This window comes from Periophthalmus magnuspinnatus, chromosome 11 (genome assembly GCF_009829125.3).
Source record: "Periophthalmus magnuspinnatus isolate fPerMag1 chromosome 11, fPerMag1.2.pri, whole genome shotgun sequence".
Classification (NCBI taxonomy): Eukaryota; Metazoa; Chordata; class Actinopteri; order Gobiiformes; family Gobiidae; genus Periophthalmus; species Periophthalmus magnuspinnatus.
The window spans coordinates 28,608,331-28,630,016 of NC_047136.2; the positions used below are offsets into that span (position 1 = coordinate 28,608,331).

General features: G+C 39.6%; 1 protein-coding gene across 1 annotated transcript; it reads left to right on the top strand.

Annotated features, from left to right (window-relative positions):
- Positions 1 to 642: 642 nt before the first annotated feature.
- Positions 643 to 11,992, top strand: pdia8 (protein disulfide isomerase family A, member 8). The gene is made up of 13 exons (XM_033974946.2): positions 643 to 813; positions 1,585 to 1,663; positions 1,859 to 1,976; positions 2,383 to 2,490; positions 3,757 to 3,883; positions 4,279 to 4,392; positions 4,642 to 4,767; positions 5,257 to 5,433; positions 7,672 to 7,780; positions 8,005 to 8,133; positions 8,695 to 8,774; positions 10,831 to 10,888; positions 11,548 to 11,992. The coding sequence occupies exons 1-13, from the start codon at positions 662 to 664 to the stop codon at positions 11,635 to 11,637; spliced, it is 1,467 nt and encodes a 488-aa protein (XP_033830837.2). The 5' UTR covers positions 643 to 661; the 3' UTR covers positions 11,638 to 11,992.
- The last annotated feature ends 9,694 nt before the right edge of the window (positions 11,993 to 21,686 follow it).

Below are 21,686 nucleotides of genomic sequence, written 5' to 3' on the forward strand. Positions count from 1 at the left end.
GGAGGAGGAACAAACAGGGCCAAATACACTCTCTCAGAGACGTTTCACTCTTTATTCACTTAAATAAACTTTAATAACAATGTTTAAAATCATTACACGTGTTGTTTTTGGCTGATATTTGCGTTAAAAAGCATTATTTTGTGAAACTCTGAGAATCAGACTTGATTGACAGGCGCTCGGGCCAATCACAGCGTTACATCATATCACCACCTGCTGTCGTCGACCAATCAGAGAGCCGTATTCCGGTGTTTGTCCTTTTAATGTTCGCAATAATTCACAAGAGCGAACGGGAAATCAACTTAACCCTACAAAATAAAGACTTCAAATACCGACCAAAAGGTTTATTGTCGGCCCATTTAACTCTCTAAATCTTGTAAGTATTATATTTAGTCCGCTCAGGTTGATATCGTAATCATATTTTACAATTTTTGAGCTGATTTACCCAAAGTACAGGTATTTTTCGCGTTTGCTCTGAAGCTCCCCGGGGGAAGTGTCCGTGCCACGTTGTAGCTCGGTGCAGTTTGTAGATCCTGATTATGGATCTATTAAAATAACGGTCCTGATCCTGCTCCTCTCCGCCCGGTGTCCGCCGCTTCCCTCCCTTGATACGGCCGGTACATCCCCGGTTCTGTTTGCGGTTCGGCTCGGTTCTGGTTCGGCCATGGCGCTGTTCCTCCATTTTGGCTTCTTCTTGCTGCTGAGTTTTGACACCGCTGGGCCCGCGCGCAGGGACGTGCTAGAGCTCGCGGACGCGGATTTCGATTACCTGGCAACGGAACACGAGACGATGCTGGTCAAATTCTACGCTCCATGGTAACGGTGCAAAAAGAGGGATACACAGCGGAATATGAGTTTGTGCATAATTTCTCGTTGACATGCGCTCGAGTCTAAGGGTTATGAGCCTTATCCCGGTCATGACATATCGGCACATTAACATGAGCTACAGTGTATGGATATTATGGATGATTTTATTTATACCTTTATTATGCAACCCTGCTACTCTCTGTGCCCTTTAATTGGCCCTCGAGGATAAATAAAGGGACTAAATTGATTGATACATTGCAGTGACATCACTTTAGGGATGTTCTTCATGTACGTCTATGGAGGAATGTTCAGGAGTTAAAATTGTGACACAATTCACACATTAGCAAACACTGACAAAAAGTTTTAAATTGTCTGAAAACTTTTAAACAACACATTTTCGGGAGCCTGTGATCAATAAGAGTATTCATGGTTTAGGTGTTTGATTTTCAACAAAGAGGTGAGAGTGACTCACTGAAAAACTGTTGGTTGTTGATTGTAATTTTTTACATGAAAGACTTGTTTAACAGCACAAATCAGCTCACCTGTTGTAGTTCCAGCTAAGTCTGTTCTTTATCGTCAGATTGTGTTAAAACAAAGCTCAGATTAATTTGAGTAACAGCACTTCAGACAGAGCCATGCCTCCAGTTAGCTTCACACCCTACCACCAGGAGAATGTTGATGACATCAGCTGCAAAATATCAATAGAGGTTATGCACTGACATAATTGTATTTAAAAAATGCCCCTAAACATTCTCAGGTATTATATTCTGTGTGTTTCAGGTGCGGTCACTGTAAGAAACTGGCTCCAGATTTTGAGAAAGCTGCAACAAAACTGAAGGGAACAGTACAATTAGCCAAGGTAAGAATACAACAATAACACTAATAATATTAAAATGACAGTATTACTACCACTACTACATCAGTATTACTACTACAGTATGTTTTCGCCATATGTATTGCTTTATGTATGTGTTTGGGTGGGCTACAAATACAACTTCATAGTGCCCCGTTTTAAGGCAAACTGAGTTTTTTATTAAATTGTGTCTGATTTAAGGTGGACTGCACAGCTAACAGTGAGTTGTGTGCGCGGTTTGGAGTGACTGGATATCCAAGTCTGAAGATTTTCAGGAGCGGGAGGGACGCAGGCCCCTACGACGGGCCACGCTCTGCAGGTAGAGGACACTTTTTTCCTGACCTGTTTAGAACCTGTTCTCTCCAAAAGTTAAAGAGGGATTATTATGCAAAAATCTTTTTTTTTTTTCTTTTTTTTTTTAGCTTTCTACCATGTTATAAAAAATTTTCCTCAATGTTCATCAAAAAACATGCCTGAAGAGGTTTTAAATGTCATCTATGCATGTTTGAGTAATCTAGCAATCTCTCCCGGGCCATATTTGAATCCTCCTTATGGTTTGCAGTAGCTAATCTAGCATTTTCAAAACGATAAAAGGGAACATAGTGATCTAAATAATGTTATCTGTTACAGTTAATTCCCCAAAGAAGTAAAATACTCCTCTTTAAAGGTTAAATACAGTAAATCATGATAATAAAGTTTAAATGAGTTTCCTGTCTTTATTGCAGAGGGGATCGTGCAGGTCATGAAGAAACAGTCTGGACCCGACTCAGTTCTGCTCAGGTCCAACTCCGACCTGGAGCAGTTTGTGAATCACTATGAGGCCAGCATCGTGGGTCAGAACAATAAAAGCCTTTTTCAGTTCCTTCCTGGTTCAGCTCAGATCGTTATATGGGCTCTTACTGATACTTTGCAATGACATCACACTGGGGGTGTTCTACATGTCTATTACAGAATGTTCAGCAATTACTATAGTGACACAATGCACACATTAGCAAACATTTTCCAAAAAGTTTTGAAATAGTCTGAAATCTCAACAAAAAATACGACACATTGTCGGTAGTCTGTGATCAGTTCGAGCGTGCTTAGGTGTTTAATTTTCGACAAAAAGGTGAGAGTGACGGAAAAACTGTTTGCTAATGCTAGCTAGCTTGTGACTGCAATGTTACTAGAGATGGACTTGGACACAAATCAGCTCTCCTGTTGTAGTTCCAGTTAAATCAGTTATTTTTTGGTCAGATTATGTTAAAATAAACCTCAGTGTTCGAGCCAAATTGTATTGCTTTGGTTGGCCTGTAGGTGGCGCACTTGTATTGTGCCTGTGGAGTGCACGTCAGGTATAAAGGTGCATCTTCTGATGATGCAGTCAGGTGTGCGACCTGGTTGGAGCCAATGGTTCTTTGCAAAATTTAAATGGACATTTGTTGTTTATTTGCCATCTTTAATCCTGGAAATAAAGTGGCATTTTATCTACATTCAAGACGTCTTGATGGATGTGCTTATGTGAAGAATAGTAATTAGACACACAATAACCATCCTAAGTGCATCAGCCATCATAACTGGTGTTTGTGTACATCTCAGTGGCCGAGGTTCAGTTTGGCCGTTACATTCAGATCAAAGTCTAAATTAAGAGTAAAAGAGCTTCAGACAGAGCAGAGCTAGCACCATGCCTAGCTGTAGGCTGTAGGTTAATGACGTCAGCTGTAAAATATCAATTCTGATTCCTATCTAACTTTGGGCAATGCTTTTTCAACAAGATAAAATTGAAATTGTTTGCCAAATTTTAAACAAAAGTGAATTTTCTAGAAGTGAAAGCTGCAAAAAGAGTTGAAATAAATAATGAATCTAAACTGCCATGTGAAGAAAAGTGCTTCTGCTCTTTTGTGAATAATTGTAATTGACCTGGTCCTAAGCCAGTCTTGGTCCTGGTTCTGACCAAGTTTTGCCCAGTCCTAGTCCTGACCTGGTCAAGTCCTGATTCTGGCTCTGTCTTGATCCAGGTTCTGACCCAGTCTTGCTCTGATTTAGCCTTGGTTCTGACCCAGTCTTGGTCCTGGTCCTGACTCGGTCTTGGTTCTAACCCAGTCTTGTTCCTGTTCCAGGCCTGTTCTCTCCGGACTCCTCTCGTCTGTCCGAGTTCCTCAAAGCTGCGTCTTTGCTCCGGGAACAGTTCAGATTCGCTCACAGCTCCAACCTGAGTCTGGGCCAAGAGTACAACGCCACAGGGGAGTGAGTTAGATGCCCTCCCATAATCCTTTTGTGTGCCAGATGCCCTCCCATCCTCCTGTATCCGTGTGCCCCTGTGTGTCAAATGCCCTCCCATACCTGGTTTAGACCTGCTTTAATCCTGGTTCATTCCTGGTTTAGTCCTGATTCAGTCCTGGCGTAGCCCTGGTTCAGTCCTGGTTCAGTCCTTGTTCAGTCCTGGTTCAGTCCTGGTTCAGTCCTGGTTCAGTCCTGGTTCAGTCCTGGTTCAGTCCTGGCTTAGTCCTGGTCCCATGACCCCCGTGTGTCAGATGGCCTCCCAGTATGTCAGATCATGCCAGATGCCCTCCCCGTGTGTCAGATGCCCTCCCTGTGTGTTAGATCATGTCATGCCCTCCCTCACTTGTCCTGTCTCCCAGGTGTGTGCTGCTCTTCAGACCTCCTCGTTTGTCCAATAAATTCGAGGAGAGTGTTGTGGTGTTCTCCGACTACCTGACCATCACTTCCCTGAGACGCTTCATCAGAGACAACATGTGAGTCCTGGTTTAGACCTGGTTTTGTCTTGGTTTAGTCCTGGTTTAGCTCTGGTTTAGCCCTGGTTCAGCTCTGGTTTAGCCCTGGTTTAATCCTGGTTTAGCCCTGGTTAGGCCTGTTTAACCCTGGTTTAGCCCTGGTTTATCCCTGGTTTAGGTCTTTGGTCTTGTTCATTGCATGTTCTTCACTTGTTCTTGTTCTCTTAGTTGTGACCTCGTTACTCACCTGTTCCTCACCCGTTCTTGTAGTTTTGGCCTTGTTCCTCATCTGACAGTGGAGAACATGGAGCGTCTCCGAGTGAAGGACTTACTGACAGTTTACTACGACCTTGACTATGTCCACAACGTCCGTGGTTCCAACTATTGGAGAAACAGGTGAACTGCAGTCTCTTTAACCCTGCTCTAATGTTCCGCAGTGGGGCTTTAACACTGTTCAAATGGGATAAAATGTCCCGTAGTGGGGCTTCAACTCTGTTTTAATGAGATGAAATCCCGCCCCTCTCTGTATCTGCACTCTGATAGGCTGATGCTACTCTAAACCCTACTCCTCTGTAGTTTGAAGGATAAATAAGTTACATAACACAGTTGGATTTCTGTGTAATAAGTTAACTGTGTTCTAAAGAAACAAGTGCCATTTTCTATCCTTACACTGGTATATTGGATATTGGCAGACATTTAAAGTCAAAGTAACGGTATCAGAACTAAAAATGCTGTATCGTTGGATCACTAGTTCTAATATGCTGAAATATCCAGCAGTAATATTTTAATAAGAGACTGATACTTCTCTAAACCTCTCTGTATCTGCGCTCTGATAGAGTGATGCTTCTCTAAACACTGCCCCTCTCTGTATCTGCCCTCTGATAGGGTGATGCTGGTGGCATCGAAGTTCCGTGGGCGGGGCCTGAGTTTCTCCGTAGCCAATCGAAAGGACTTTGAGGCAGAGATTCAGGAGGAGTTTGGTTTGGGTCCAGATCCCGGCCTTCCTGTGGCCACGATCCGGACTAGACTAGGACTCAAGTACACCATGAGGGAGGAGTTTACGTGAGTACAAATACTACTGCTGGTACTACTACTACTATTACTACAACTACAGTACAAGTACTTCAAGAGGGAGGAGTTTACATGTGTGCAGTTATCTGTGTAATCCCTCAATCATTCATGTCTGATCCATAACAAAAGAAAAATATAAAATCTATCAACTGGACAAAGACGTCAAGAGTATACTGGGGTCCTGAGCTGCTCTTTTGACGGTGTTGGTACATTCTCTTATGGAGTGGCTGTTTAGTTTCTCCAGTATAATGCTCACTGCACTCTTCACTACACTGAATGGAGTAGACCACATTAGGAACTCCTTCTTTGTGGATTTTTGGGAGGCCATAGATGCAAGGAATGGAGTCACCAGGATAGAGTCTGTAAGACTTCTTCCTTCTCCAGCTTCTGTAAGCAGTCTATGATCTTCTTCTTGTACACACTAGTAAAATCTCGTTTCAGTAATTCATAGGTTGTTGTGTCATTGAGGAGGCTGTTCACCTTAGCCTTGGATGAGCAGTGAAACGACTTCACTCCTACAACGTTTTGTCCGGTTGACAGATTTAATATTTTTCTTTTGCTATGTGTGCAGTTACTACTACTACTACTACTATTACTACTACTATTACTACTGTTACTACTACAGTACAAGTACACCACAAGGAAGGAGTTTACATGGGTTCAAATACTACTGCTGTTACTATTACTGCTACTAATGCAGTACAAGTACACCATGAGGAATGAGTTTGTTGTGGCTTCTTTAGGAGCAGCTGCTGGTGGCCGACCCGTCCTTTGCTTTATTGACAGCCGTGTAGAGCAGGGGTGTCAAACATATTTTCACCGGGGGCCACATTAGCAAATTAGCTACCTTCAAAGGGCCGGATGTAAAATAAATCTAACTACTTTTTTAACTTGTTAATTAACTGTTTCTGTATTTATTACTTGTTCAAGTTACAAATAATAATATATGCTTTTGCCTAGATGTAAAAATGTGGCTGTGTAACTGCTGATCCCCTGATAAAATTACATTTTAAGACCATCATACCTTTTAGTTTACCCTGTCGAGGGCCACATGAAATGATGTGGAGGGCCACATTTGGCTCCCGGGCCTTGAGTTTGACATATGTGGTGTAGAGGCATCGTCATTGTTGACCCTGCTTTGATCACCCAGTGCGTGGTGTGCTGGTGCATTTTCACGCTTTCTTCTCTACACATGCGTCTGTGTGTTTGTACCGCTCGGAACCTTACACACACACACACACACACAGACGCAAACACAGAAATTATCCGATACAGGGCAGAGCGCATCACGTGATCAAAGTAGTGACAGGTTACCTGTAACAGATGTATCTTATGAAAGGAGGAAAGTTTTGAGCTTGTATTTGACTGCATGATATCTGGGCAACTCCTCAGAAAGCACCAATAGCACTAGAGCTTATTGACCAAGTGAACCGTGGTACTGATGCTGGTGATGTGTTGTTGGCTTTTTCTCCTATATTTACATATTATGTTTTACATATGGAGCTCGAGTGGTGCTGGAGTTATGGTCACGATGGTTTTGCAACACTATTTAATATCCTAATAGCCTCACTAAATGTTTAAATATGAAGAAATAAAGTCATCCCCCCTTCTGCTTTTTGGGTAATTTGCACCCTGGTTACTATTACTGCTGCTACTACAACAGTACTAGTACACCATGAGAGTGGAGTTTGCGTAAGTACAAATGCTACTACTGTTAATTATAATACGACTGACAGTCTATAGAAGTGGAATGAGGGAGTGTGACTTCACCCTCAGCGTTTGGCTCCAGCCAAATATGGCTGATCTGGAGGGTTAGAGATAAAATGTTGAAATAAAAAAAAAAAAAATCATGTAGAGTGGGTTAAAAGCAACATTTTAAGGTCAGAACGAGAAATAGCATTAGAGAGAGGATTTTTCAATAGAACGTGAATTCAAGCCAGAGTTGATGGAGGCCAATCGTGTATCCTGTTTGGAACATGCCAGCTAGTGGGATAGATATGTCCATTTATTTATACAGGGTCTCTGTTCTGGCCTCTGGAGTTGTAGTAGTAGTACTTCTAGCTGCAATAGCCATTTATTTATACAGGGTCTCTCTTCTGGTTTCTGGAGTTGTAGTAGTAGTACTTCTAGCTGCAATAGTAGTAATAGTATTTTGTGTATATTTTCAGTAGTAGTAGTAGTAGTTAGTAGTTAGCAATATTTCCTATAGTATTTTGTGTATTTTTTCAGGAGGGACGGTCGGTCTCTGGAGCGATTTTTGGAGGATTATTTTTCGGGACGACTCAAGCGTTTCATCAAGTCTGAGCCTGTCCCTGAGAAGAACCCTGGGCCTGTGAAGGTACTGGACTGTCCCACATGTTAATTTGTTGTTTTGGGTGAATAAAGCATTTTCAAAACAATAAAAGAAAACCTGGTGATCTAAATATGTTATGTGTCATCAGTTAATACCCCATAGAAGTAAATCCCCCCTCTTTAATGAGATCAGTGTGTGTCCAGATGGAGATTAGGTTATGTTTGTTTGTTTCTTGGTTTTCTCAGGTTTAAATTTTTCTCTGTGTTCAGGTGGTGGTGGCAGAGTCATTTGCAGAGATCGTGGACGATCCAAACAAAGATGCTCTGATCCTGTTCTACTCTCCTCTGTGTCAGCACTGCAAGAAACTGGAGCCTGTGTATGCCCAGCTCGCATCTGAGGTACTCTCATAGGCACACCCAAAGGCACTCAGGCCTGTCACACTAATGCATTTTGAAGTGTGATATATTGTTGAAGTGAACATAGATGATACATGATAATACTGAAACAAACAATAAAGCAAAATTGCCCCCCAAAGTGATTCTAAATGAACAATATGGTTAAATAATGAACTGCAAAAAATTAATAGCAGAATGAAACACTTAAATAGATAGTTTGTTTCTGTAATGTGTCGTAGAAGTTCATAATTCAACCCTCTACAACTTAAATCTCATTGTAGACCAAAAAATAACCAAAAAAAAACACTAGTACAAAGAAAAAGTATCACGATAAATATTGACCCCCAAAAATGATTGTCCCATCTGTCATGTATTAAACATTAAGTCAATGAAGTAATTACCATGACAGGCCTATAGGCACTCCCACAGTTACGCCTGGCATATAAAATCATTTGTTACATGTTTGTGTAACATACAGACACATAACACTCTTTTGTTTCTATTTTGACTCATTACTCTGTTCAAAAAGAGCACACAGAGAATGGTTCTTATGTCTTCTTACAGCTGTCCTCAGACCCTGATGTGGTCGTGGCTAAAATGAATGCTGCGGACAATGACGTTCCTCTGGGGTACGACGTGCAGGGGTGAGTCTGAAGTCCATCCATCCATCCATTTTCTTCCGCTTATCCAGGGCTGGGTTGCGGGGGCAGCAGTCTAAGCAGGGACTCCCAGACTTCCCTCACCCCGGACACGTCCTCCAGCTCATCCGGTGGGACCCCAAGGTGTTTCCAGGCTAGCCGAGAGACATAGTCCCTCCAGCGTGTCCTGGGTCTTCCCCGGGGCCTCCTCCCAGTGGGACATGCCCAAAAGACCTCCATAGGGAGGCGTCCAGGAGGCATCCTGAGCAGATGCCCGAGCCACCTCAACTGGTTCCTCTCGACGCGTAGGAACAGCGGCTCTACTCCGAGCTCCTCCCGTGTGACTGAGCTTCTCACCCTATCCCTAAGGGTGCGCCCGGCCACCCTACGGAGAAAACCCATTTCGGCCGCTTGTATCCGCGACCTTGTTCTTTCGGTCATTACCCAGAGCTCGTGACCATAGGTGAGGGTAGCAGCACAGGATTTACCGGTAAATCGAGAGCTTTGCCTTTAGACTCAGCTCCTTCTTTACCACAACGGACCGATACAGCGACTGCATCACTGCAGACGCTGCACCGATCCACCTGTCAATCTCACACTCCATCCTTTCCTCACTCGTGAACAAGACCCCGAGATACTTGAACTCCTCCACTTGAGGCAGAGACTCACCACCCACCCGGAGAGGGCAAACCACCTTTTTCCGGTCGAGAACCATGGCTTCGGATTTGGAGGAGCTGATTCTCATCCCAGCCGCTTCACACTCGGCTGCAAACCGCCCCAGTGCCTGCTGCAGGTCCTGGCTCGAAGAAGCATCAGGACAACATCAACTGCAAACAGCAGAGATGAAATCCTGTGGTTCCCGAACCAGACCCCTTCAGCCCCTGGCTGCGTCTAGAAGAACAGAACCGGTGACAAAGAGCAGCCCTGGCGGAGTCCAGCATGCACCGGGAACAGGTCTGACTTACTGCCGGCAATGCGAACACAGCTCCTGCTCCAGTCATACAGGGACCGGACAGCCCTTAGCAAAGAGCCCCGGACCCCATACTCCCAGAGTCTGAAGTCATTATGATTTATTATTATGGAGCTCAATTTCTGTTTTGGAAAAAAAAATATCTTAAAAATTTGAAAGCTCAGGGCTAATCACCTCTGTGGTAATTCATGACCACAAGACACGTCATTTTATGTAAAATCTACTTCTGAAACTTTACAAACTGCTGAGTTATTAAAACATTTCACAGAATCTTGCGTTTTAAATGTGCTATTTGGACTTAAAACAGCTCGATTATGGATTTTAGTAAGCACGTAGCTGGTTAGCCTCTGCAGTGCCTTTGAATGCGTAATATTTGAATTTTTGGAAAAGTCTATGGGAAAAATTGCGGAAAATTTCCTTCCAGAGCCAGAGGGGACAATCAAAACATGGGCCAAGTTCGCAAAGTTATGACACTTTTCTTTCAACCAATTTTTACAGAGTTTGGCAGGATGAACAGGACGGGCAAAAATCCGGTTTGAGTGGGTGAATGGGACATGTCCAAAATAAAAGGGCTCGACAGCGCCCTCTGGAAATTTTGACATGTTTTTTTGATGGGTAGTTCCATGACATTTGGTAGAGTGATGGACCACACTGAGATAAGCCTAAAATATAATTGATACTTTTGCAGTGGCATCACTCTGGGGGTGTTCTACATGTATCTCTATGGTGGAATGTTCAGCAGTTACCATGGTGATGCACACATTAGCAAACACTGTCAAAAAAAAAGTTTTAAAATCTTTATGGTCAGATTAAAACAATGCTCAGATTAAAGTTTGAAGTCTAACTTGAGTAACAGAGCTTCAGACAGAACAGTGCCTACAGTTAGCATCACACCTCCAGGACATGTTGATGAGCATCAACAAACAAAGTGAAACTTATAAAGTATATTAATACATTGTTTTTGGGAAATATAGTATTTTCAAAGCAATAAAGGGTAACATGGTGATCTAAATATGTGATGTGTTACAGTTGATACCCCATAGAAGTAAAATACCCCCTATTTATGAATTCATAATTTACTTTCTGTTTCAGGTTTCCTACCATTTATTTCGCTGCCATCGGGAGGAAAGACGACCCGGTCCGATACGAGGTGCAGAGATGAGTTCATACAAATGATTTACAAGATTCAGAATGTTTTGACTGTTCCTTATAATTATCAGGGCCCCCAAGAGCCCAAACATTTATATTGAAAATAATATATCAAGTTTTATCATAAACAGGGCTTGTGCGTTTACAGGAGCCTAAATAACCTTCTAAAATGATTACATTTGTTTTATACCTACAGTAGCAAAAATCTGCTACTGATACATTTATTTTTGAGCCGGACAGAGGTGAGGGCAGCTATGTGTTTACACCGGTTCAAGGATCCTTTATAATGTAAATGTAGCCCACTGTCGCCAACTGGAATACATTAAAATCCACCAGAAACTTGTCTTGAAATCTTGACTCCCCTTATATGTTTGTGTTCTGTTCTTGTGACTGGTAGTTCACATTCTGGATGTTTTCAGTCTGATGTTGGTCATATAAATACAAATACAATTGACCGAGGTGATGAGATAGTCATAATGTTGTCAAATGTGAATCACCAATAGCTGAACCAGGATACATCCGCTGCCAGGGGGCCCAGAAACAAATTCAGCTTAGGGCCCCCTGAAAGCTAGGACTGGCCCTGATAATTATAAAACAAGTTGTGTTAATTAATTATTTCATGTTAAATACATTTTTTTTTTTAAATTGACATGTTTTTAGGGTCCTCGAGAAGTGAAGGATCTGCTTAAGTTTGTAAAGAGAGAAGCTTCGCATAGTTTAAGGGTAAAGGGATCAAGGAGTGAACTCTAGAACATAAAGAAGGAGACAACGAAACATAGAGAGGAGACAAGGAAAAAAGGAGATGAGACGAAGAGTGAGGAGACGAGACACACAAAGAGATAATGAATAAGGAGAGACAAACTGCGAGGAGAGGAAACAAGGATGAAGTCTACTAAAGAACAGTCCAGTTTCTGTTTCTCATCTCCTCGATTCCTCCGTGGTTTGATGGAGATGGCAGCTTAGGAAACAAGGAAAGGAAACAAGGAGACACGTGACCTCTGACTTCTGCTGAGAGAGCTGAGCCTTCTGCCTCCAGTGCTTTACACCAGAGCTGCAGCTATTCATTTACTGTAAAATCATCTACTGTTGGATTCGGTATTTGTTTGTTTTTTTGTTTATTCTTATTATAAATATTTGAGGTAAAATCTGCATCACTGTTTTTCTATTGTGGATTATGATTTAAACTGTTTACAGAAGATAATTTGCACTGAAATAATGCACTGTTTTATTTATGAGTTTAACAAATGTTTACCTACTTCAACGGCAGCCATTTTCTATTATATATGTGATGAACTTGACTTTGTTATGTTTGCAAATTGTTTATGTATTTATTTATTTTGTTTATTTATTATTTATTTTGGAAATATATTTAATAAATTTGACTCTAATAAAATAATTATTGTGAATATTATATTTAAAGATAATATATTGACTACTGTATAAGTCTCAGTAAATCTAAATATTTATGTTTATTAAAATCTGCTTTACAAAAATAGTATTGTTTAAAGAGTATATTGAAATAACCTTTTGTTTGTATTAATGACAGCCATCAGATTAAATCACAGAGTAGTCATATACACTGGCTGTAGTATGTTAAAAATAAAATAAAATAATAATAATAATAATAATAATAATAATACATACCAGGGTGTCTAAAAGGATTAACTACAGGAAGGAAGATGAAAATAACAATAATAAAGAAACAGCTGAATGAACAAAAATAGTGGAAATAACTGGCGATAAACTGTAAACCCACACACTCGGGTTATTAAAAATCTAATTTTTTAGATTGTCAGATTGTCATTGTCATGAAAAGTTATATTTTGAAGTCCTTGTGGAAAATAAAGAATATCAAGGAACAGAATATTATTAATATATATTTATACAAAGAATAATATATTTTAGTTTGAACATTTGCACTCATGTACCGGTACATAAGATTTAGCCAGTATAAGTAGTATATTAATAATAAAGGCTCTTTCTTCATCCTGTTGTATATAACTAAATCAATAATAATGTATTTATATACCAAGACAAAATCCTTGTACATTCTGCCAATCACAAAATGCAAAAAATCCTTCCAAAACTTCTTAGTGTTGCAACAGTGCCAAAACAAATGAGACAATGTCAATATCACTTTTAAATGTGAGCGTATAATGCTTTACCTGATATATCTGTGCAAGATCTTCAACCAGGTTTCCTTCATTTTGTTGGTGAGACTAAATTTTTCAGGTAATAACCAAACCTTTGCCAGCAGAATGTTGCCAACTAGAGATTTACAATAGGACAAGTCGCCAACTTTTTTTTGAAACAGTACACAAATTGTCTGGTTATTTTCCTTATGTGCTATACCAAAACATATTTTACCACAATGGCTATCACGAGGATTCACAATTGAAACATTAACTACAGGCAACGAATCTTCGCACGTCATTGCCCTGAAGCTGGAATGGCTCTTCTGATCTGAATGAACTCAGTGAATGGTACTGCAAAAGAATACTTTACACAGAAATCGTAGTATTCTAGTAAATCTACACTATCAGTCAACAAACTAACTAGCAAACTAACAAAATATTCAGATCAACACAGTACTAAATATATGTCAATAAAGCAAAGGGTGGCTACTTGAATATTTGAATATAAAACATACACACACACACACACACCACATATATATAGGTTATTGACAGGTATATATATATATATATATATATATATATATATATATATATATATATATATATATATATATATATATATATATATATATATATATATATATATATATATATATATATATATATATATATAGGTTATTGACAGGTTATTTAGTCTGTCACAAGAGCTTCCTAGTCTGCTGCACATCTCCATCTCAAAGACACTAACCGCTCTTTGAAGATAATGAGGTACATATTTTAGCCAGAGAAAAGAAATGGTTTGAGAGGAGATTTAAAGAAGCTATTTTTGTCAGGAAAGACAATCTTTCCTTGAAGAGGAAGGGGCTCTCAGACATCATCTATCCCCGATTTATAACTCCATCCTCAGACCCAAATCAAACAAAGGAAAGAAAGAAAACAACAGTGGTAGCCAGTATGCTAATAGGTGTGGAAGCACCTGTTTAGAACTGAATGAATATGTATGATTGAGGCACAGTTCACACTTAGTGTAGCTCATTAGACCTAGCCTACAAGAAAATATAAACAATAGGTGGTTTCAGTTTCAGTGTAGTTAGCCCCTCCCTTCAGACAGATATAAGGCAGTGTCCACCAGCAATCTGACCAAAACTGAAGAAGTAGTTGGGATGAGCAGACAAACGTCTTAACTCCTACAACTTTTGTCCAGTTGACAGATTTTACTTTTGGCTTTTACTGTGGATCAGACCTGGATGACTGAGGGATTACGCAGACATTTACATTATTTAGTGTTTACCAGTGTAAGGGCTGATTACTACAGATTTTTTAAAGTAATGTGTGTGTTTTTCTACAGGAATTTAAAAAGCATTTCATCAATATATTTCGCTATTTTACTGTCCATTGTAAGTAATAAGGCAAGGCATGGCAAGTTTATTTGTATAGCACAATTCATACACAAAGTAATTCAAAGTGCTTTACAGAATAAGAAAGACATTAAAATCACACAAATCAAAACATAAATAATCACAAATAATCATCATAAAATGAACATTAAAACAGAAGAATAGAATGCATTTATTGTCACTATACACATGTACAACACCATACATGTGCACAGCAAGATTAAAAACAACCCTCCAATACAGACATGGGACACTTATACAACACAGTATAACTAAAATAACTAGTGCTAGACATTAAAACACCCCAGACTACAACTCTCAGTCAAACAAAATTTACAAGGAAATACTGCAGAGTCACATACTGCACTTGATCAAGTATTGCACTGTATTAGCTATTGCACTATAATAAATATTGCACTATGTTAAACATTGCACTGCATTAAATATTGCACTGTATTAAATATTGCACTCAGTCAGACACATGGCACTGTATTAAATATTGCACTCAATCAAACATATTGCACTGTATTAAATATTGAATATTGCACTCAATAAAAATATGGCACTATTCAATTCAATTCATTTATTTTTGTAACGCCCAAAATCACAACAACAGTTGTCTCGAAGGGCGTTCATGTTTTGGTTGATGGGGGAAACCGGAGTACCCGGAGGAAACCCATCCAGACACGGGGATGTGTCTGGATGGGTTATTGCACAAGTCAGAGGTCAGTGCATACGTGAATTCAAAAGGGTTGTGGCACTCGGGAAAAAACTTTTTTTTGAGTCTGGTGGTCCTTGCTTTGATGGACCTGTAGCGCCTTCCCGAGGGCAGCAGGTGAAACAAATCGAAGCCAGGTTGGGAGCTGTCCTTGATAATGTTTTTGGCCCTGCTGAGGCAGCGGGAGGTGTAAATATCCATCAGGGAGGGGAGAAGGCAGCCGATGATCTTTTGGGCTGTCTTGACCACCCTCTGAAGCCTCTCCCTGTCCACCATGGTGCAGCTGCCTTACCATACTGTAATACAGTATGTCAGCAGGCTCTCAATAGACGCACGGTAGAATGTGAGCAGCAGGCTGGGGTCCAATCGCACCCTCAGGAAGTGCAGTCGCTGCTGAGCCTTCTTGGTGATAGCTATTATGTTCTCAGTCCAGGATATGTTTTCTGAGATGAGAACACCAAGCAACCGGAAAGTGTGGACCCTCTCCACACACTCGCCATTGATGTAGAGGAGAGCGAGGTCTGTCCTGTGCCTCCAAAAGTTGATGACTATTTCCTTGGTTTTCTTGGTATTCAGAGCAAGAGTGTAGAAGAAAAACCTTTCAGCCATATGCACAGCTAAACAGAACTGTTTTGAGCCTGGATTTAAACATTGTCAAAGTAGAGGCCTGTCTCACATCTTCAGAAAGACTGTTCCAAGTTTTAGCTGCTTAAAACTGAAAGACAACTACTACTGAAGACAAATGCATGGATAAGTCTCTCTAAATCTGGCTTTGACAGTATTCCTTTGATTTTTGCAATATTTTTAGGTGGTAAAAAGATGCAGATGTTACTGATTTGATGTGTCTGTTAAAGTTCAAGTCTGAGTCCATTATTGCCCCTAGATTTCTAGCCTGATTTGAAGGTTTTAGAGAGAAAGACTGGAGGTAACTGCTAACACTTTCTCTATGTTTCTGTGGCCAAAGATGATGACTTCAGTCTTGTCTGAGTTTAGCTGAAGAAAGTTGTTTTGCATCCACACACTGATCTGTTGGATGCAGTGGCAGAGTGAATCCACTGGTCCATATTCACCTGCTGCCAGTGAGACACAGATCTGAGTGTCATCTGCATAGTTGTGGTAGGACACATTATTGCTGCATATTAACTGTAGAGATTGAACAACAGGGGTCCCAGAATTGACCCCTGGGGCACCCCACAGGTCAGGAACATTTTATCTGAGACACATTTTCCAATTTCAACAAAGTACTCCCTGTTTTCTAGATCCGACTTGAACCAGTTTAGTGCCGTACCAGAGATGCCCACCCAGTCCTCTAGTCTCTGTAAGAGGGTCCCATGATCCACAGTGTCAAATGCACCACTCATATCTAACAGGATCAAAACTGAGACTTTGCCTGCATCAGTGTTCAAGCAGATGTCATTTGTCATCTTGATAAGAGCAGTCTCAGTGCTGTGGTGGGTCTAAAACCTGACTGGAAAACATCAAAGGAGTTGTTCATTTGGAGAAACTTAATAAGCTGTTGGTAAACAACTTTTTAAAGGACTTTGCCTAGACACGGCAGATTTGAGATTGGTGGGTAATTGTTCAATATCATGGCATCAAGACTGCTCTACTTTAGGAGAGGCTTGATAACTGCAGTTTTCAAAGCTCTTGGGGATGTTCCAGATTGAAGTGGCATGTTAATTATGCGAGTGAGTGGTGAAAGCAAACTGTTGAGCACAGACTTTAGAAATTTAGTGGGTAACACATCGGCATGTAGATGAACTCAGAATGGTGACCATCTCTTGGACAGTTTTGTCAGTTACAGGTGCAAAGTGAGTCAGCTCTAAGTGTCTGGGTGGCTGCTGAGGTGTTATTTGCAATGTGGAATTGTAATTTTTAATGCCCTGAACATTGTCATTAAAGAATACTGCAAATACTTCAATGTGGAAATTAGTTCTAATGACAGCGGAGCTGGAGGGTTTGTTAATTTGTTTACTGTTGCAAACAGGACACGAGAGTTGTTACCGCAACTTCCAATAATGTCAGAAAAAATACCTTTGCCTTGTTCTACATAAACTGTGGTTGTACATGCGCATCCTTTCTCTAAATCTCATAATGAACCTGGAGCTTTGACTTGCTCCATTCCCGCTCAGCCCTCCGGCACTCCCTTTTCTGTGCCCTGACTGAGTCATCATTCCTCCATGGCGCCTTCTGCTTATCTTTAATAATTTTAACCTTCATCGGGGCAATGGTGTCCAGAACATTCAGAACACTCGAAGTTACAGAGTTCAATAAATCATCAACATTAGAACATGAGGCATTTTCAAACTGTATCATTTCTATGAACACTGCTCCTGTGTTATAATTTATGTGTCTCCTTCGAACAACTGCAGGACCAGCCACTGGTTTGGGAATAACAAACAGGTCAAAAAAGACATAAATGATCAGACAGAGCAACATCCACCACATTGACATTTGAAATATTTACTCCTTTTGTAATGAGCAGGTCCAGAGTGTGCCCTCTGTTGTGGGTGGGCTCGCTGACGTGCTGAGTCAGGCCTAAGGTTTTAAGGACAGAACTGAGCTCTTTAGCGTTTCTGTCAAACACATTATCCACATGTACATTAAAATCACCTGTAATGACTAAACCATCAAAGTCTGTGCATACGAATGAAAGCATCTCAGTAAAATCATCAATAAAACTCAGACAGTGCTGGGGAGGTTTGTATATCACTAAGTAGAGAATGGAGGGTGATTGTTTTAGCCTCATTTTAAAAGAAACATACTCAGAAGATGAAAACACCCCAAATGACAACTTGTGAGTAACTACATTATCTCTAAAAAATGCACACACAGCTCCACCCTTTTTGTTTACTCTCAAATTTGAAATTGGGTTGATTCCACTAGAATTGCATTACCTGTGTATTTGTCGAGTCATGTTTCGGTTAAAAACATAAAATAAAGATTAAAAGAAGAAATAAAATCATTAATTAAAAATGACTTGTTACATAAAGATCTGAAATTGAGCACAGCAAGTTTCTTTTCTTTTTTTTTTTAATTCTTTATTTATACATTTTTGTGTTTAACAATGGTGAAGACTTTTAACATAAACATTTTTCTATTCTCAACAAATATTCACATAATTTCCACCATAACACAGAACACATAACACAAAAGGAACAAAAGGGAGTGACCACCCAAAGTAAAATTAAAATAAACAACAATCTTCCATTTTGTCATTTGTCATTCTTAAATAAAAATTGGGCATTTCTAGATTTACATATTCCACCCACTTCTCCCAACAGGACACAAACCAATCTTGCCTGTCATTCACCAATGCCGTCATCTCCTCCATTCGATAAATGTCCAATACAATTTCCCACCACATTGTCAAATTAGGTCCTTCCCGTGCCAACCATTTCTTTGTTATAGATTTCTTACTTGCAACCACCAAGGAGCTAAACAGGCATTTATCCTTTTTCATCCAGTCCTGTGGTACATATAAAAAAAAAAAAGTTTTTATCTCAAGGGGGATTGTACATTTGAATATGTCCTGCAATGTTCTATGAACTTCTGACCAATAGTTCTTAATCAATGGGCAGTCCCAAAATATATGGAAGTGATCCGCTCGTTGATTCCCACAATTTCTCCAGCAGGTGGGAGGATTTCTGTCATAGTGAGTCTTCTGACATGGGGTAATAAAGTATCTAGTCAAAGTTTTCCAGCCAAACTCCTTCCATCTTTGTGAGGCAGTACATTTCCATTGGTGTTTCCATATTGATGTCCATTCTTCCTCTGTTATCTTTATTCCTGCTTCTTTTTCCCATAATACCTTAACCTTCCCCGTTGAATTGGACTTATGATTTATCATAAATTTGTACAAAAATGAGATGGGTTTCTTATTATTATTACCATCATATGCATTCTTAATCACTTCTACCAGGTCCATGTTCGCCTCTGACACCGTATGAATCTTTGACTCTATATAATGTCGTAATTGCAAGTATCGGTAAAAGTCTTGCTTTTCCACATTGTATTTATGTCTCAGTGTTTCAAAACTAATCAATTTACCATCTTTAATCAATTTGCTAATTATTGGTAGTCCCCTGGCAGACCACATCTTGAACCGGGAGTCTAATCTGTTTGGTAGAAAATCTGCATCATAAGCATACCACTTCAGAACTGTGATGTCTGTATCTAATTTGTATTCTTTCACTGCATTCTTCCACACAGTGAGAGTGCATCCTACCCATGGATTACCCACCCGATCTATATATTTTTGTATATTTGGGTCTGCCAGGGTCACTTGAATTGGGACAGAAAAGGTATTCTTCTCGATACTTTTCCATTGAGCAGTATATGATACATCACACCAGTTTATGACGATTTTCAACTGTGCTGCCCGGTAATAATTCTTTAGGGATGGCAGGCCCCATCCTCCTCTATTCTTAGTCAATTGCAAGGTTTTGAAGCTAACTCTAGGTTTCTTTCCCTCCCATATATATCGTGATATAATTTTATCCCATTCACTAAATGTATTCTGATCAATATATATAGGTAAGGTCTGAAACAGATATAAGAATCTCGGTAGAACATTCATTTTAATAGACTCTATTCGTGAATATAGGGTGAAATAGGGAATAAAATTCCATCGTTTCATGTCTTCAACTATTTTTTTTTGTAACGGGACATAGTTGACCTCAAATAATTTAGTTAGTTCCTTTGGTATGTTAATACCCAGGTATTTTAAGGATTCAGCCTGCCACATCATTGGGTATTTAGTAATTTTTTCCACTGGTGGTTTATAGTTGAGAGAAAGTGTCTGAGTTTTTTTCATATTGATTTTATATCCAGATAGTTTGCCATATTGTTCACATATTTGCACCAGTTTAGGTAGGGAGTTTGTAGGTTGTCCTAAATAAATTAAAATGTCATCAGCATAGCAAGCCAATTTATGCTCCTTCCCTTTGATACTTATACCCTTGATTTGTTGGTCCTGTCTTATGATCTGGACCAGAGGTTCTTAATATAATGCGAACAGGAGTGGAGACCAAGCACATCCCTGTCTATTTCCTCTTTGCAGTATAATACTATTGGACAGATGACCATTAACTTTTATTCTTGCGGTGGGATTCTTATATAAGGCTTTAATCGTTTCAATAATTGTTTCATGCAGACCAAATTTATATAGAACTCTATAGAGAAATTCCCAATTAACTGAGTCAAATGCTTTTTCAGCATCAACACTAATAAGCACTGCTTCTATTTTATTTTTTTGTATATGATCTAACATATGTAGGGTTCTGCGTATGTTATCGTGCGTCTGGCGATTTCTTATAAAACCAGTTTGGTCATTGTGTATCAGCATGGGTAGAAATTCCTCCATTCGTCTGGCCATTATAGAGGTGAACAGTCTGTAGTCGATATTAAGAACTGATATCGGCCGATATGATGCGCATTCTGTTTTATCTTTCCCTTCTTTAGGTATGGCAGTAATTATAGCCTCCTTCCAACTCGGGGGGGCTTGTGCTCTTTTTAATACCCAGTTAAATGTGGGGAGCATTATAGGGATAAGCTCATTTTTAAATTCCTTGTACCGTTCGGCTGTATAGCCATCCGAGCCCGGTGACTTATTGGATTTGAGTCGGCTGATGGCTTTCTTAAGTTCTACCTCTGTTATAGCTGTTGTCATTTTTTTCATTTTGTTCTTCATTCAAATTTGGTAGATCCAATGAGTTCAATAAGTCATCAATATCTGTTTTATTTCCTCCAGGGACTTTAGAGTATAGTGTTTTGTAATATGCTTCAAATGCTTCCTGGATTTCCTTCAGTTTTGTGACAATTTTTTTTGTTTTGGGGTGTTTGATTTTAGTTATTGTGTTATCTGCAATTTTCTTTTTTAATTTCCATGCCAGTATTTTCATTGATTTTGACCCACTTTCATAATATTTTTGTTTCAGAAACATTAATTTCTTTTTAGTTTCCTGTATGTCCAAGCTGTTTATTTCAGTCCTAACATTTTTTAATTCCTTCCAGACATTTGGTGAGGGGGTCTGTTTATGTTTCTTTTCCAATCTTTTTAAATCTATTTGCAGGTCCTCCATCCTTTTCTTTTGTATTTTTTTCTTATAAGAGGTTATTGCTATAATTTTACCTCTTATAACAGCTTTAAGTGTGTCCCAGAGTATTGGAGGTGAAACTTCTCCATTATCATTTATAACAAGAAACTCCTTCATTTCCTTCTTAATGTCTTTCTTAAAATTGATATCTTTGAGCAGATATGAATTTAGTTTCCAAGTAGTAACTCTGGGACTCAAATTTAAGTTGACTACCAGGTACAGAGGTGCATGATCACTCACATCTATTGTTCCCATCTCACATGTTTGAATTTTGTCTTTATCTTTTCCAAAAGTTATAAAGTACTCAATTCTGGTATATATTGAATGTGGAGCTGAATAGTGAGAATAATCACGTCTTGTGGGAAAAAGATCCCTCCAAATATCAATCAGACCAACCTCCTCAAAAAGAGAGGAGACCTTTTTATATAAGGTGTTTGATTCAGGTACC

Coding starts and splice junctions, on each gene's coding strand:
- pdia8 (XM_033974946.2), top strand. CDS start 662: ATGGCGCTGTTCCTCCATTTTGGCTTCTTCTTGCTGCTGAGTTTTGAC. Junction 3,884..4,278: donor GAGTACAACGCCACAGGGGA/GTGAGTTAGATG, acceptor CCTGTCTCCCAG/GTGTGTGCTGCTCTTCAGAC. Junction 4,768..5,256: donor TCCAACTATTGGAGAAACAG/GTGAACTGCAGT, acceptor GCCCTCTGATAG/GGTGATGCTGGTGGCATCGA.